The sequence below is a fragment of the Nicotiana sylvestris genome, chromosome 2, assembly GCF_000393655.2.
Source record: "Nicotiana sylvestris chromosome 2, ASM39365v2, whole genome shotgun sequence".
NCBI lineage: Eukaryota > Viridiplantae > Streptophyta > Magnoliopsida > Solanales > Solanaceae > Nicotiana > Nicotiana sylvestris.
This window is the reverse complement of record NC_091058.1, coordinates 129,986,837-130,003,524: the sequence shown is the minus strand read 5'-3', so window position 1 is coordinate 130,003,524 and position 16,688 is coordinate 129,986,837. Positions and strand designations below refer to the sequence as shown.

Below are 16,688 nucleotides of genomic sequence, written 5' to 3'. Positions count from 1 at the left end.
AGGTTTAACTTCTGACGTGGATAATGCGCTCTAATTAGATATTGTTGTCATTTGGCCTCCAGCGGAAACAAAAACTCCGAATCCAAGGCAACATATTACCATCCAAAAGGTTGTATTACAAATACCTAATGAATACATCAAACATATCAAAATATATATATAAAAAAAACATCTACAACCCTAAGAAACAACTGGATCATATGAGGGGTAATTTACCGCACCTGTTGTAATTCCAGTCAATAATCAAGCGAGTCGACTGTGTCTAGAACAAGTTCCAACTGTGATGTCCACCAGGGGGCTTTTAAAGAACTGTGTGTTGGTGTGTGTGTTTGGTTGTGGGGGGGGGGGGGGGGAAGAAAGATAACACATACAAATTATATAGAACTTTTATATTCTATGCAATAGGAGAGCAACTTCTAACTTCGCATGAATAGTTGTAGGAAATCAATCTCCTACTAAAGCCTCAACTTGGTGCAACTACTTGTATGAGATCAACTCAACTCAAGATCGACTTCTCACACTCCATGATTGATTGTCTTTGTAAACAAGTATCCTCCCATATCATTCAACCACCCTTCTTCAAGACATAGCCAACCCTCCAACTCAAACCCCACCACTCTCAAGAAGAAAGGACAAACAATGGAGCATTGCATGATAGGAGCAATAATAAAGGCATCAGCAAATGAAGCATACTAACTGTATCCAAAAACAGTATGAAAGAGAACAAAGAAGAGATGGTTTAACTTCAGATGGGAGCAGACACTTTTGAAACAACATTAGCGTCAAACAAATGCAGAGAAAATATGAGTACCTACTTTTGCATACATGAGTAAATTCCACCAAACATGCTGATTCATTGCAATAATATCAGCACTTGCACATAAATCATATAACAAAAGTAAGCATGCATAAAAAAGAATATTGAGACTTACCATCAGATATATACCTGCTTCAGTTAATTCCAACCAGTACTCCCAAAAGCTATCAGATTCCACATTGATTGGCAGTGAATATCACTGTGTTTTAGCATTACTGATACATATAGCACTACTAATCACAGCAATGAAGATCCAGTGTCTACAGAGAACTGCAGGCACCCATGTAGCTTAAGCTGTATGCACATTCCATAGCCACGACATCCTCTTCAGAAGAGCAATCTACTTTTAGCAAGATATTTTTTGCCAATAAATTGACAAGGACACATAGGAAATCATGATTGAATATTATCACATATAATGAAGAAACATGTAGGCTTTCTAGTAACGTAGCAATACTTTTGAAGATATTGTGAAAGGGCACATGTCCCAACATTGCATCATAATCAAAACGAGAACACTTAGAAATCTCCACCAGGTCTAGCATCTAGAGCATCAAATAGGAAAATCCAACTAACAGTAGATTCATACAAATAACAATAAACTGAAAACAAGACAACAGGACACATGGCCGAGATTTGACAGTTAAATTCATCTATAGTACAACTACAAATGGGAATAAAGGATGAGGCCGCAGGCTACACAGGTTCTTGGAAGCACAAGAGTTTGATCTCGGAAATATATGGTGTCAGGTCTTGGCAAATTTTGATAGTAGGTAAGATCTTCGGACATGGTCCTCCTAAGGAAAACATCAAGGTAGGCAATGGATTTCGATATCCGCATTCATCTGGTCATCTGGTTTAGGCATGAGGCTTCATCAAAGGTGACAGTAGGCTGGCTTCAGGCTTCAGATATCTCGGCTGTTTGTAGCGAGGGAAAGGAAACAAAGGGAAAAGAATATCATTAGTTTCATAATTGGAAAATAGGTTAGGTCATCATACCAAACTGTGTATTACTTTTGTATGAGCCGGGCTAGGTATATAAAACCAGCTACTCAAATTAAAAATTCAATGCAATAGAGCCAAAATTCATGGGCTACCTGTGGTCCTGTTACAAGCTCTAATAACCATAACTTTTTCTCCGGGAGGCAGAGTTTTGCCTTGATGACCTGGTAACATAAACTTAACATAATGAATAAGGATTGGAGAAGCAACTTTGAATTCTTTAGAGCAGTTGAAAGTAGACGAGCTAAATAAGAAATCCTCTGCAACAAAGGGCAGAACAAACTCACCAACCGCAAGTTCTAACCACAATGACATTAGGTCAGACGTAAACATGCAAGATCCAAATATATGGTCAAAACATTTAGCTTCTTGAAAAGCATACAATTCAAGAAATAATGAAACTACAATCTCATGCTTGTTTTTCTTTCAAGAAATTCTAGAGGCAGCATGATAACAGTATCACCATTACATAGGAAACCAAACCTACTCAAAACTGGCGAAGGGAAGGCAAGAAGAACTCACCCAGATCCACTGGAACGCCCATATCCTTCTTTTGGATAAGCAGGGGAATATCCTTCTTTTGGATAAGCAGGAGAATATCCTTCATATGCCCCATACCCTATACTACTACTACTCTGCAAATGGAATTAGAAATTAATAACAAAAGCTGCACCGCAAAAGTAGTAGAAAGCTAGCTGAAAGAAACAAATGACAGAACTTCTGGAGAACACTGAAACTCCCAAAAACTCCTTTGTACTAATCAATGAAACAAAGCTTTACCTGGAGAGTACCATAACTTCCAAAACCATCAGCATGTGGAAGATCACTAGTACCACCATACCCAGTTGAGTAGGAATGTTCACGGGCATGTCTCCTAGTATCTCTGTTTTCATATTTCAATGTATCTGAATCCGTTGACATGGGGAGGTAGGGAAGAACTGGCACGAAGGCAGACATGGGCCCCTCTTTTTCAAAAAGATTTGCCCTTAAACGTGAAGTTACTTGTACGAGTGCATCCTTTGCCACGTCAAGATCTCCTGATATCTGATGAATGTTGGAAGTATATAACTAGGTTCAGTTAAGAAAAATGAAAAGCAATATGGTCCTTAGAGTAAGTTAATCAAAGCAAAATAACAAGCACAAAGAAAGAAGCTCCTAAATAAATTACAGAAAACGAGGAGAATAAGTATAATAATATAGACAGGAATAATAAGAAAGAAAAGAACTACTAGAAGAAAAAAAAATGTTTGCATCAGCATCCTTATCTTTTCACATTGGCATGATCTTTCCGCCTCTTTTTTCCCCTTTTGGAGGGTTTAATTTTGTGGAACAGCAGGTAGAACACAGCAGTGGGAAAAACAAACAGGGGAAAAGACGCATCCTCTGAAACAATAGTTCCATTCATGCCAGACCCCTTTCCCCAAAACTAATCGTGAACATAAATGGATCAAAGGCAATCTATGGCTATCAAAGATGTCCGACATGTACATCAAAATCCCATCATTCTTTTTTTTGTGATGATCAAAGACGCCTCATTCATATTGTATATTCATACTCCAGTAGCTGGTTTTACAAGAGGGAGGGGAAATCACTGACCTTTTTTCCTTTTAATCAGTGGGGGATATCCTTACATATTCAAAATACCCAATTAGCATTAACAATGAATAATTACCTGTACCATCTCCTCATCTTCAGCTGCAACCTTCGGAAGGTCTTCCTTCGAGAGAATACGAATATTAGCTTTCGTGATTTTCCTCATCTCATTAATTATGGATCCTCCTTTCCCAATAAGACAGCCAATTCGAGATGCTGGAACCAGCAACCTTGTGGTGTATGATATAAGACCTGAATCCCGTTCCACTTCCTCACGGCACCTTGGTTGCAAGCGCAATGCTGCTTCAATTGTGGGAGAATATGTGTCCTCAAAAAACTAGACAAAGCATAAAAATACATCTTTACTAAGTGGACAAAGATCCTCAAGTTGCATATTCTGATGGACATCCATTTAAAGAGAAAACATTTACCTCTTTTGCGGAAATAGAAATCACACAATTGTCACCTTCAGTATTAGAACTATTAACCTTGATCACTGCACCAGATTCTTGTCTAATTTGGTTTATTATGACACCACCTTTGCCAATAACACCTCCGATATTTGCAGATGGACACACTAAACGAAGAGAAAATTCCTTTGAAGATGATTCATCCCTTGGAGCTGAGTAGAAAGACCTCGACCAGTCACCACTCTCCCCTTTGTAACCCCCATACGGCCCCACTAGTGGAGCTATTCCCACTATTGGAGCACCACCAGCAGGAGCTATAAGTGAACTGCTCGATGAGTAGACATTTGGTGCATCGGAGGCTAGCATGTGTTGAGAACGGGATGGATTATTGTGAAGACGAGTTGCAATTTCATAGAGAGCCTTCCTCACTACAGCAACTTCACCAGATATCTAAAACCAAGTAACCAACAACCACATGAGCAGTGACATTATTTCAGCTAAACTTATTTTTAAATTCCCATGGTAAGAGCAGTAGGATAGAAAATTGAGTCCCAGCATGATCAACAGACGACTACTAAGAAAATTGGCCATACATTTATAACTAAAGAAACCGAGCCATCCAAATATATGTCTGTGTAACAGTGCAACTTGGGCAGTCATAAATAAATTTCAAGAGGTGGAGCGAAACAGAAGTGCAGTATGATTAATCCCTTTATATATTTATAAATCAGACAGTCAACCAAGTTGTAAACAGAAGATCCCCAAAGTAAGTAGGCTGAAATGTGATAGCCAGCAAGTTCAAGCATGAAGAATGAGCACTTAATCAAACTTACTAACCAAGAAAAAAATTTGAAATAACACTGCGAGTTCGCAGGTACAGAGGCAACACAAGTGGAGAGATGGGAAGGTGATCCCGCATTACCTGCACAAGTTCATCTGAGCTCAATGCGCATGCAGGCAAATGCTTATCTTTCAAAATACGAATCTGCGCACCAGTTTCACTTCGAATGTCCTGAACTATCTGTCCCCCTTTCCCGATAATACATCCAACCTGATCTGAAGGTACTAGAAGCTTAACAGTAACCTGTGGTGCTTCCTCAGAGTCCTCGTCCATAGTGTCATCATTAACAATTTTATCATATACTCTGAAAAGGGCATCCTGAGATGGACAAACACGATCTTCAGTGCCATCAAACTCATTTGTTTCTTCACTTGAGCTGTAGATGGTGACAACGCGTTCATCACAGTCAGGTACTGTCTCTCCAATTCTGATTTTTGATTTAGTGTCCACCCTTAATTGTTTAACAATTTCCCCTCCTTTACCTATGATACTGCCAATCTTCTTTATTGGGCACAAGTACCGGTATACTGTATCATCCGGGCCAATAGAGAAAGGATCCTTATCGTTTCTAGTACTTCTCCTTTTATTTCCCCCATTTTCATTATAGTCTGACTGAGAATGAGACCGCTTCCCATAGCTATCCCGTCGACCAGCCATTACAAAATATGGACAAAACACTGTTTATCATTGAAAAATTGCAACAGAAGTCATAAATCCATAAAGAGTAAATCCAATTACTAAAACTTGTAACAATTCAGATAGAAAATAGTCTCACATCAGCACAAGTACCCATAACCTTGTCCCAACCCAACCTAAGAAACAAGAATAGGTGAAAGAAACAAAAATTAAAAGCTTGGAGATACAATTAAGCTGCTTATCGGAAAAGTATACGTTCAGTCAACTTTCATTGAGTTTCATGCCATATTCCCTCAAATACTCAGCATGTTGCCCTGATACAACATGCTCAATACATTCTACATCAGCAGGATTTCCTAGAGATTCTGATAGCAACAAAACATTAAACTTGGATGCATGTGACAACAGTTCCTGGTAGACTAAACACTATTCCTCACGGATCCATAAAGACGCGCAAGCAAATATTACATAGTGTCTGAGCCTGTACACAAGTGACCAATTCATGAACTCTCAAAAGCACTGTCAATTCTAGAAATTTCTCTTTTCTTTAATTATTAATTGTGTTAAAACAAACACACATAATACACTTATCAAACTACATTAAAGAACAAAGAGCACAGATCCGCGAAGAAACATAGATCTGAAAATCAAAGATTTATGGAACTACAATAACTACACCTCAATCTTAAATAGTTAGAGTCAGATCCTAGTATCCATTTGGAGATCCATTCATATCAATAAGAGATGTAATAGCCTAACAGTACAAGATTTGTGTACAAGAGAAAAGGAATGCGAAATTTGCATAATAACATAGAGAATATAACTGAAAATACCTCGGGAGTAAACTGCTAAGGGATACGAATCTAGCGAGCAGAAGGTAGAGATTACTGTGTGTGTTTTTGTGTGGGTGTGCGTGTTGATAAATATCTAGGGTTTTTGACCCCGCCTCGTCGTGCTGCAGTAAGGCCTTCTATTTTTATCCAACCGGCCACGTACACCGTTGTGTGTTGTTTATCTGGTGGAATTTTTTCGGGCATTTGCATCTATACCCGCTTTTTGTATCACATTTTAACTTATGCCCGTTTTGTAAAAAAAATTGCAAACGTACCCACTTTTTTGCATAACTTCAGCATACGGGGCTGAAGTAGCAAAGGCAATCACGCAAAACTTCAGCATTCTAGTAGCCGAACCTAAAGTTCAGCTCTAGAGCTAAAGTTTTTGTTTGTAAGCTTCAGCTCTAGAGCTAAAGTTTTTGTGTTGTAACTGGGAAACTTCAGCTCTAGAGCTAAAGACTGAGGCAATCGCTACTGTTTTTGGTATTTCTCGGTTGATCAACTAGAAAGAAAAGAGAACTAAATAACTTCAGCTCTAGAGCTGATTTTTGTTTTGTAACTGTAGAGCTGAAGTTATTTAGTTCTCTTTTCTTTCTAGTGCTTGTGTGTTCCAATTCATTTCTTTCTTCTTCAGCTTCTGCTTTTTTGTCTTTCGTTTTGTAATTTTAAACTCCAGTTATTTCTTGCTTACTGAATTATTAATACTCTTGAATTCAAATTTTATTTTAAACAAGTTCCCTTCTAAACCTACCTAATAAAGATAAAGAACTATCAATATACAAGCGTATTCAGCATAAATTCTTATTATGAGTAGAACAACAACTTCAAAGGTATTATATTACAGAATACAAATGTACATTTAAAGCAAACATAAATTGTTTCAATGTGTGCTGAGCACCAAAAATAAATACGTACTACATAAAAGGTAAAAGTTAGAAGGAGGAGGAGAAAGGGGAAGGAGGAGCAGAAAGGGGCTGAAGTTATTTAAAAAGTGGGTACAAGTTAAAAGTTTTTAAAAAAAATGGGTATAGGTTAAATGGGGGCGACCAAATAGGATGCCCCGTGCAATTTTTACAATTTTTCCTCCTTTTCTTTGGAAACTAGTAAGTACCCGCGCGGACACTAATCATGTCAAATATTTGAGTTATTTGGATTGTATATAAATAATCTTAAAATTTACATTTTCTCAGTAAATATAGATAATCATTGGATATTAACTACATGAAAAAAATTAATCATTTCTTCTATTTTTCTTTTTTTGATACTATTCTTGCCGATGTCATTGGATCCTAAAAATAGTCATGAAGCAAAATAATATTAACTCATATTTATGGCAAAACAATCAAATGTTGAGACAATGAATGACTCTTTAGATAAGACTTAACTCTTTTACGACTACTTGAACTCATATTTGGTGTGTTGATATCTCTTAAAAAATATTTCTTTCTTAAAATTTAAGTTTCTAAAATATTATTTTTCAATAATAATTATGTTTATAATAATGTAATTGAATATATTATTCTTAATTCAAAATCCATTTTAATTGGCTATCTAAGAATATAAAAAATTCTTTAGCTAGTGAATTTATTTTACTCCATTTTGATATTTGACATTAATCATGTTAAATATCTGAGTTATTTAAATTATATGTAAATAACCTTAACATTTGAATCTTCTAAATAATTATAGATAATCGTCAGATATTAATTAAGAAACACTACATGAAAAAAGACTAATATTTTCTCAATTCTCGTAGTGATAATTTTATTTTTGCACTATTCTCATAGATGCCATTGGAACCTAAAAATAGCCATAAAGTGAAATAATAACTCATATTTATGGCAAAGCACAAAGGTTGACACGATATAAACGATTCTTTGATTACGATGTTACTCTTATACTACGACTTGAACTCTTATTTGGTATGATTTTATTTTTCAAAAAATATTTCTATTTTGAAATTTCTATTTCTAAAACTTTATTATATATAATAATAATGATTATCTTTATAATTATGCAAGTGAAGATATTATCCTTAATTTAAAATTCACTTTAATCAGCTATCTAAAAATTTAAATGATTCTTTGGCCGCATTTATTTCAGTATGACTCCGCTTTAAGTTTATTGATATCTCTAGCCCCAGATTTTGAATTTTAATACCCTATATATACACAAATTTTGTTCTTTGAATCATTAAATGTTAAATTAGTTGATTATTATTGTTATACACATTGCATATATTGTCTTAAAATTTTCAAGTAGTTTATTTTTCGACACCATACTTGGCTTAACCTCAATGCAAATTACTCAAATTGCATTCCAATTCAAAATCGAATATCATATCAGTTTGTTAGTAATAGTTTTTTTTTAAATGACACATAATGTAAATTAAAAAAATATTCTAAGATATCCTTATCTTATAATCTATGTATTTGAGTTGAAAAAAAATATTTGAAATCGATGAGATTAACTTTCAAATTTTTTATACTCATGTGACGACCCAAGGGGTCATCACTTGTATTCAGTTGATTTTTGTGTCTCCGAGGCCTTGAAAACCTCATTTAGAGTCACCTCGATTTGCGTGTGCAGTCCGGGCGCGTAGCCGGAAAACTTAAATATGATAATTTGTGAAAAACGATAAGTTTTGATTATAGAATGAGCTAATTTGACTTCGGTCAACATTTGGGTAAATGAACCCGAAAATATGAGACTTGGGCGTATGCCCGGAATCGAATTCTGAGGTCCCAAGCCCGAGAAATAAATTTTTTAAGTGAAATTGTTTTCAAAAATTTGTTTAAGGAAATTTGAAATGAAAACTGATTAGAAAGCAATGGTATCGGGCCCGTATTTTGGTTTCGGCGCCCGGTACTGGTCTTATATATGACTTGAGTCATTCTTGTGAAATTTGGTTAAAAACGGACGTCGCTTGACGCAATCCGGACCTTAATTGAGAAATTTGATGTTTAAAAGAGTTTTAAGAAATTTCATTGATCTCGGGGTTTAATTCGATGCTTGTGATGTTATTTTGATAATTTGATTACACGAATATGTCCGTAGGATATTTTTGAGGGTGTGTGTACACTTGGGGTGGAGTTTCGAGGGTTCGGGTGAGTTTCGAGTAGGTTCCGGGATGCCTTAGACTTAGAAAGTCAGATGTTGCAGGTTCACGAAGTTACAGGTCTCTGAACCCTTTAGTCTGGTCCGCGAGAAATCGCGTGTGACCGCGGAGGGGCCAGCGCGGCCACGGTCGCCTTTGTGCGGAGCGTGGTGGAGGCTGTGCGGCCGCAGTCGCCTTGTGCGGTCCGCACAAGGTGCTGAACTGCAGGTCTTCAGGAAGACCTGTGCGGGCCGCGGGCCATTTGATGCGGGCCGCACAGGAGGTCTAAGGGGGGTATAAATAAACGGGAATTTCAGCTATTTTTCACTTTTCAAAACCCCAAAAACATAAGAGGGAATTTTTCAAACAACCTTTATTCTCCAAAACGTTGGTAAGTGATTTCTAACTCATTTTCTTCACTCATTAACATCTTTTAACATGATTTCAACTTCAAATCAAAGATTTTCATGGGGGAAATTGGTGTTCTGGGTAGAACCTATGTTTTTTCTAAATTGGGGATTTGGACCTCAATTTGAGGTCCCATTTCAAAACAAATTATATATTTGGATTCGTGGGGGAATGGGTAATCGGATTTTTGTCCAAAACTCGGGTTTCGACCACGTGGGCCCAAGGGTGATTTTGACATTTTGGGTAAAACTTTGGGAAAACTCATTTTCATGCATTGGGGTTGATTCATTTAGCACTTATTGATGTAATTAAGTAACTTGTGACTAGATTCAAGTGGATTGGTGGTGGAATCAAGGGGTAAAGCTATAATTGAGTCTTGAGGAGTGTTCAAAGTTCTGAGGTAAGTGCTTGGTCTAACCCTAGCTTGAGGGATTAGGAGTTGAGTCATACTTATTACTTGCTTCTTGTTGAGTATGACGTATAGGCATGGTGACGAGTATCTATATGTTGGTGTCAAGCATGACCGTGGGTCTTAAATTGAAAGTTGTTGTGTTCTTGAATGGCACTTTGTATGCTTTAATTAATGATCTTCTATGATTGAGCATTTCCATTAATTGAACTGAGTACCAGCTAAGTGAGATTGATTCCCTTGCCGGGATGACTATTTAGATATTATTGTTCCCTTGCCGGGAAATTTTTATATTGCTTTTGTTCCCTTGCCGGGAAGTTATTATATCACTTACGTTCCCTTGCGGGATTTCTTGTGATTGTGTGATGAACTGTAAAAGGGAGCGGGTGGTATGCCTACCACAAGATAATGAAATGGGAGCGAGTGGTATGCCTACCACAAGATAATGAAATGGGAGCGGGTGGTACGCCTACCACAAGATAATAAAATGGGAGCGGGTGATATGCCTACCACAAGATATGATAAAATGGGAGCGGGTGGTACGCCTACCACAAGATATGATAAAAGGGGAGCGGGTGGTATGCCTACCACAAGATATTATGAAATGGGTGCGGGTGGTACGCCTACCACAAGATATGATGAAATGGGAGCGGTTGGTACGCCTACCATAAGATATGAGAAATGGGATCGGGTTACACTCCTACAACAAGATGGAAACTAAAAGTGAAAGCTGTCTTTACTTCTCTTTATCTGTGTTAGAAGTTATATTGTTAGCTTCCTTGTTATTTCTTGTTATTTTGTTTTGTCAGCTACCCCCGAAACATGTTTCCCTTTCCCGGCTTTAATTGCTTATTACTTGTTACTTTCCGTCATATGTTATATAACTGCATAAGTTTATCTGGAGTCTGGTCCTAGCCTCGTCACTACCTCGCCGGGGTTAGGCCAGGCACTTACCAGCACATGGGGTCGGTTGTGCTGATACTACACTCTACACTGTGTGCAGATCCTGGAGCAGCTTTCGAACAGTAGATGGAGGGCTTCCTTCAGTCCACTCGGAGACACAAGGTAGACCTGTAGGCATCCGCAGGCCCTGACGTCTCCCTCTATCTCTATTTCCTGTTATATTTCCTTTGTTTAGAAACAGTGTATTGCATTTCTTCAAACCTTGTATGTAGAAACTCTTAGACAGTCTGTGACACCGGGTTTTGGGGTATTTGAGCTTTTAAAAGTTGTAATAGACGTAGCCTTCAGACATTTCATGGTTATCTTCCGCTTAATTATTTAAAGTTCTGTTGTTTTTATGTTATTGCTCGTAATTGTAAAAAGGAAGTAATTTGGTAAGGAATTAGATAGTTAAGGGTTAGCTTGCCTAGCTCTCATTAGTAGGCGCCATCACGACTCCCGAGGGTGGGAAATCCGGGTCATGACAAGTTGGTATCAGAGCTCTAGGTTACATGGGTCTCATAGTTCACAAACAAACTTAGCAGAGTCTGAGGGATCAATACAGAGACATCTGTATTTATCCCCCAGAGGCTACAGAGTTAGGAAAACTTCAAATTTGTTCTTTCTCGTCGTGCGGTTCTGTTTCCCAATACTGATTGAATTTCTACTCCGTTCTTTCGTAGATGGCGAGAACACGCGCTTCCTCATCTACCGCTCAGCAGCCTGAGCCCCCAGCAGTAGCTTCCACTAGGGGCAGAGGGCGAGGTCGAGGCCGCGTTAGAGGCCGAGATAGGGGCAGATCTCAGCCCCGAGCAGCAGCCCCTGTGACAGAGCCTCAGGTTGATTTTGATAAGGAGGTTCCGGCTCCAGCAATTCTGGTGGGCCCAACTCAGGTCCCAGAGGGGTTTATTTCTACCCCAGTTCTTCAGGATGCTCTGGTCCGATTAGTGGGCCTCATGGAGAGTGTCACCCGGACAGGCTTGCTTTCTGTAGCACCAACTGTCTTTCAGGCTGGAGGAGGGGCTCAGACTCCTGCTACACGCACTCCGGAATAGGTAGCTCCCCAGATTCAGACTCCAGCGGTTCAGCCAATTGGAGCAGTTCAGCCGGGTGTCGCAGCTCAGACTGGCGATGGAGCGGCGATGTCTGTCGATGCTTTGTGGAGGCTGGATAGGTTCACCAAGCTCTTCACTACTACTTTCAGTGGTGCTTCTTCTGAGGATCCCCAGGATTTCCTATATAGCTGCCATGAGGTTCTCAGGAACATGGGCATTGTTGAGACCAATGGGGTCGATTTTGTTACATTTCGCTTGTTTGGGTCCACCAAGACTTGGTGGAGGGATTATTGCTTAGCTAGGCCAGCCGAATCGCCATCTTTGACTTGGGAGCAGTTTACAATATTGTTTCTGGAGAAGTTTCTTCTCGTTACTCAGAGAGAGGCCTATCGGAGGCAGTTTGAGCGCCTCCAGCAGGGTTCCATGACGGTCACCCAGTATGAGACCAGGTTCATCGACTTGGCTCGCCATGCTCTTGTCATACTTCCTACCGAGAGAGAGAGAGGGTGAGGAGGTTTATCGACAGTCTTATTCAGTCGATTCGTCTTTAGATGGCCAAGGAGGCTGGGAGTGAGATCACTTTTCAGGAGGCGGCCAATGTGGCCCGCAGAGTTGAGATGGTTCTATCGTAGGGAGGGGGTCATGGATCGGATAAGAGGCCCCGCAATTCAGGCAGATTCAGTGGTACCTCGTCTGGAGGTAGAGATTCATATGGTAGAGGCCATCCTCCTAGGACCTTTCAGTCAGCTCTTCAGGTTTCTCACGGTGCTTCAGGTGGTCGTGGTCCTCCGATACAGTATTCTGATCAGTAGTCCTTCAGTGCACCACCAGCACCTATCAGTGCACCACCGCTTCAGAGTTTTCAGGGTCGTCAGCCCCAGCAGCCGAGGGCTTGTTTTACTTGTGGCGACACGAGGCACATTGCTAGGTATTACCCTCGAGCTTCAAGCAGTTCTCCGCATCAGGGTTCCCGTGCTATGGTTTAGGCACCAGATGTTCCACAGCCTGCCCATCCAGCTAGGGGTGGGGGTAGAGGTGCTAGAGGTGGAGATAAAGGTCCTAGAGGTGGAGCTCAGGCCGCCAGAGGTGGAGGCCAGCCAGCTACAGGCCGTCCCAGAGAGGTAGTTCAGGGTGGTGGGGCCCAGCCCTGATGTTATGCTCTCCTAGCCAAACCCGAGGTTGAGGCTTCAGATGCAGTTATTATAGGTACAGTTCTGGTTTGTGATAGAGATGCTTCAGTGTTATTTGATCCAGGGTATACATACTCGTATGTGTTATCTTATTTTGCACCGTATCTGGTCATGCCTAGTGATTCGTTGAGTATTCCTGTTTATGTGTCTACACCGGTGGGTGATTCTATTGTAGTAGATTGAGTCCATCGCTCTTGTGTAGTTGTGATTGGGGGTCTTGAGACTCGTATGGATTTGTTGCTTTTAGACATGGTCGACTTCGATGTTATATTGGGGATGGACTGGTTATCACCTTACCATGCTATCTTGGACTGTCATGCCAAGACTGTGACCTCAGCTTTACCGGGTATGCCTTATTTAGGGTGGAGAGGAACTCCTGGTCATTCTACCTGTAGTGTTATTTCTTATGTGAAGGCTCGGCGTATGGTCGAGAAGGGGTGCTTGGTCTATTTAGCTTATGGTCGTGATTCTAGTGCGGAGGTTTCCTCTATTGATTCTGTGCTCATTGTTTGTGAGTTTCCTGAGGTATTCCCTTCAGACCTGCTGGGTATGTCGCCCGACAGGGATATTGACTTTTGCATTGATTTGGCTCCGGGCACTCAGCCTATTTCTATTTCGCCGTATCGCATGGCTCCGTCAGAGTTGAAAGAGTTGAAGGAGCAGTTGCAGGACTTGCTTGAGAAGGGTTTCATTAGACCCATCGTTTCGCCTTGGGGTGCGCCAATTTTGTCTGTTAAGAAAAAGCATGGTTCGATGAGAATTTGCATTGATTACCGATAGTGAACAAGGTTACCATCAAGAACAAGTATCCACTACCGAGGATTGATGATTTGTTCGATCAGCTTCAGGGTGCCAAGGTATTTTCAAAGATTGACTTGAGACCTGGCTACCATTAGTTGAGAATTAGGGCATCCGATGTCCCTAAGACAGCTTTCCGCACTCGGTATGTTCATTATGAGTTCTTGGTTATGTCATTCGGGTTGACAAATGCCCCAGCAACTTTTATGGATTTGATGAACCAAATGTTTAGGCCTTATTTGGACTCGTTCGTGGTAGTCTTCATTGATGATATCTTGATATATTCCCGCAGCCAGGAGGAGCACGAGCATCATCTTAGAGTGGTTCTTCAGACTCTGAAGGATAGTCAGTTATATGCTAAGTTCTCGAAGTGTGAGTTCTGGTTGAGTTCAGTTGCATTCCTGGGTCATGTCGTATCAACAAAGGGTATTCAGGTTGATCCGAAGAAGATTGAGGCAGTCAAGAACTGACCTAGACTAGCATCAGCTTCAGAGATTCGGAGTTTCTTAGGATTAGCAGGCTACTACCGTCGGTTCGTGGAGGGGTTCTCATCTATTGTAGCCCCGATGACCAGGTTGACCTAGAAGGGTGCCCAGTTCAGATGGTCGGACGAGTATGAGGCGAGCTTTCAGAAGCTCAAGACAGCTCTAACTACGGCATCAGTGTTAGTTTTGTCCACAGGTTCAGGGCCTTACATAGTTTATTGTGATGCTTCCCGTATTGTGCTTGGCACAGTGTTGATGCAGGATGGCAAGGTCATTGCCTACGCTTCAAGGCAGTTGAAGATTCACGAGAAGAACTATCCGGTTCATGATTTAGAGTTGGCAGCCATTGTTCACGCATTGAAGATTTGTAGGCACTATCTGTATGGCGTGGCATGTGAGGTGTTCACGGATCATAAGAGTCTTCAGTATTTGTTCAAGCAAAAGGAGTTGAATTTGAGGCAAAGAAGGTGGTTGGAGTTGTTGAAGATTATGACATCATCATCTTATATCACCCGGGAAAGGCCAATGTGGTGGCCGATGCTCTAAGTAGAAAGTCAGCCAACATGGGCAGTCTTGCTTATATTCCGGTCGGTGAGAGGCCGCTTGCGTTGGATGTTCAGGCTTTGGCCAATCGATTTGTGAGATTGGATATTTCTGAGCCTAGTTGGGTATTAGCTTGCACAGTCGCTCGTTCTTCTTTATTGGAGCGTATCCATGATCGGCAGTATGATGATCCCCATTTGTGCGTCCTTAGAGACACAGTGCAGCGTGGAGGTGCTAAGCAGGTTACCTAAGGTAATGATGGAGTTTTGAGATTGCAGGGTCAAGTCTGTGTGCCTAATGTGGATGGGCTTGGAGAGTTGATTTTAGAAGAGGCCCATAGCTCCCGGTACTCTATTCATCTGGGCGCTGCGAAGATGTATCAGGACTTGCAGCAACATTATTGGTGGCGTAGAATGAAGAAGGATATCGTTGCATATGTGGCTCGATGTTTGAATTGTCAGCAGGTTAAGTACGAGCATCAGAGGCCTGGTGGATTGTTTCAGAGGATTGAGCTTCCTGAGTGGAAGTGGGAGCGGATTACTATGGACTTCGTTGTTGGACGCCCGCAGACTCGGAAGAAGTTCGACGCACTTTGGGTCATTGTTGATAGGTTGACCAAGTCAGCACATTTCATTCCTGTGGCAGCTCCTATTCATCCGAGAGGTTAGCTGAGATTTATATCCGGGAGATTGTTCGTCTTCATTGTGTGCCGGTATCTATCATTTCGGACCGAGGTACGCAGTTTACCTCGCGCTTCTGGAAAGCAGTTCAGCGAGAGTTGGGCACCCAGGTTGAGTTGAGTACAACATTTCATCCTCAGACGGACGGGCAGTCCGAGCGGACTATTCAGATATTGGAGGATATGCTCTGAGCTTGTGTTATTGACTTTGGAGGCTCGTGGGATCAGTTCTTGCCTTTAGCAGAGTTTGCCTACAACAATAGCTACCAGGCGAGTATCCAGATAGCTCCTTATGAGGATTTGTATGGTAGGCGATGTCGATCTCCGGTTGGGTGGTTTGAGCCGAGAGAGGCTCGGTTGTTGGGTACAGATCTAGTTCAGGAGGCCTTGGACAAGGTCAGGATCATTCAGGATAGGCTTCGTACAGCTCAATCTAGGCAGAAGAGTTATGCAGACCGCAAGGTTCGAGATGTGGCTTTTATGGTTGGTGAGCGGGTATTGCTCCGAGTGTCGCCTATGAAGGGCGTGATGAGATTTGGGAAGAAAGGCAAGCTTAGCCCTAGGTTCATTGGCCCGTTTGAGATTCTTGATCGAGTGGAGAGTTGGTTTATAGACTTGCGTTACCGCCAAGCTTATTAGTCGTGCATCCAGTGTTTCATGTGTATATGCTTCGGAAATATCACGGCGATCCATCCCACGTGTTAGATTTTAGCACTGTCCAATTGGACAAGGACTTGTCTTATGAGGAGGAGCCGAAAGCTATTCTAGACCAGCAAGTTCGACAGTTGAGGTCGAAGAGTTTTCCTTCTGTTCGTATTCTATGGAGAGGTCAGCCTCCTAAGGCATCGACCTGGGAGTCTGAGTCCAATATGCGTAGCCGTTATCCTCATCTTTTCCCTGACTCAGGTACTTCCTTCTTCTGTCCGTTCGAAGACGAACGGTTGTTTTAG

The 16,688-nt window shown here is 41.0% G+C and overlaps 1 protein-coding gene across 2 annotated transcripts; it reads right to left on the bottom strand.

Annotated features, from left to right (window-relative positions):
* Window positions 1-361: 361 nt before the first annotated feature.
* Window positions 362-6,260, bottom strand: LOC104215751 (KH domain-containing protein At4g18375). Of its 2 annotated transcripts, none has more exons than XM_009765641.2 (8): window positions 6,133-6,260; window positions 4,745-5,340; window positions 3,844-4,272; window positions 3,492-3,749; window positions 2,600-2,863; window positions 2,342-2,454; window positions 1,915-1,983; window positions 362-1,142 (listed from the first exon to the last, which is right to left on the bottom strand). In XM_009765641.2, the coding sequence occupies exons 2-7, from the start codon at window positions 5,318-5,320 to the stop codon at window positions 1,935-1,937; spliced, it is 1,689 nt and encodes a 562-aa protein (XP_009763943.1). In that variant the 5' UTR covers window positions 5,321-5,340; window positions 6,133-6,260; the 3' UTR covers window positions 362-1,142; window positions 1,915-1,934. The 2 variants fall into 2 exon arrangements, with proteins under 2 accessions (XP_009763943.1, XP_009763942.1); XM_009765640.2 differs by lacking the exon at window positions 362-1,142 and adding an exon at window positions 1,211-1,735.
* Between the last annotated feature and the right edge of the window lie 10,428 nt (window positions 6,261-16,688).

Excerpts from the sequence above, each read along its gene's own strand:
- LOC104215751 (XM_009765641.2), bottom strand. The coding sequence starts at position 5,320 with ATGGCTGGTCGACGGGATAGCTATGGGAAGCGGTCTCATTCTCAGTCA. Across the intron at positions 3,750-3,843 it reads TTTCTATTTCCGCAAAAGAG|TTTTTTGAGGACACATATTC; the intron begins GTAAATGTTTTC and ends TGCTTTGTCTAG. Across the intron at positions 1,984-2,341 it reads GGGCGTTCCAGTGGATCTGG|GTCATCAAGGCAAAACTCTG; the intron begins GTGAGTTCTTCT and ends TTATGTTACCAG.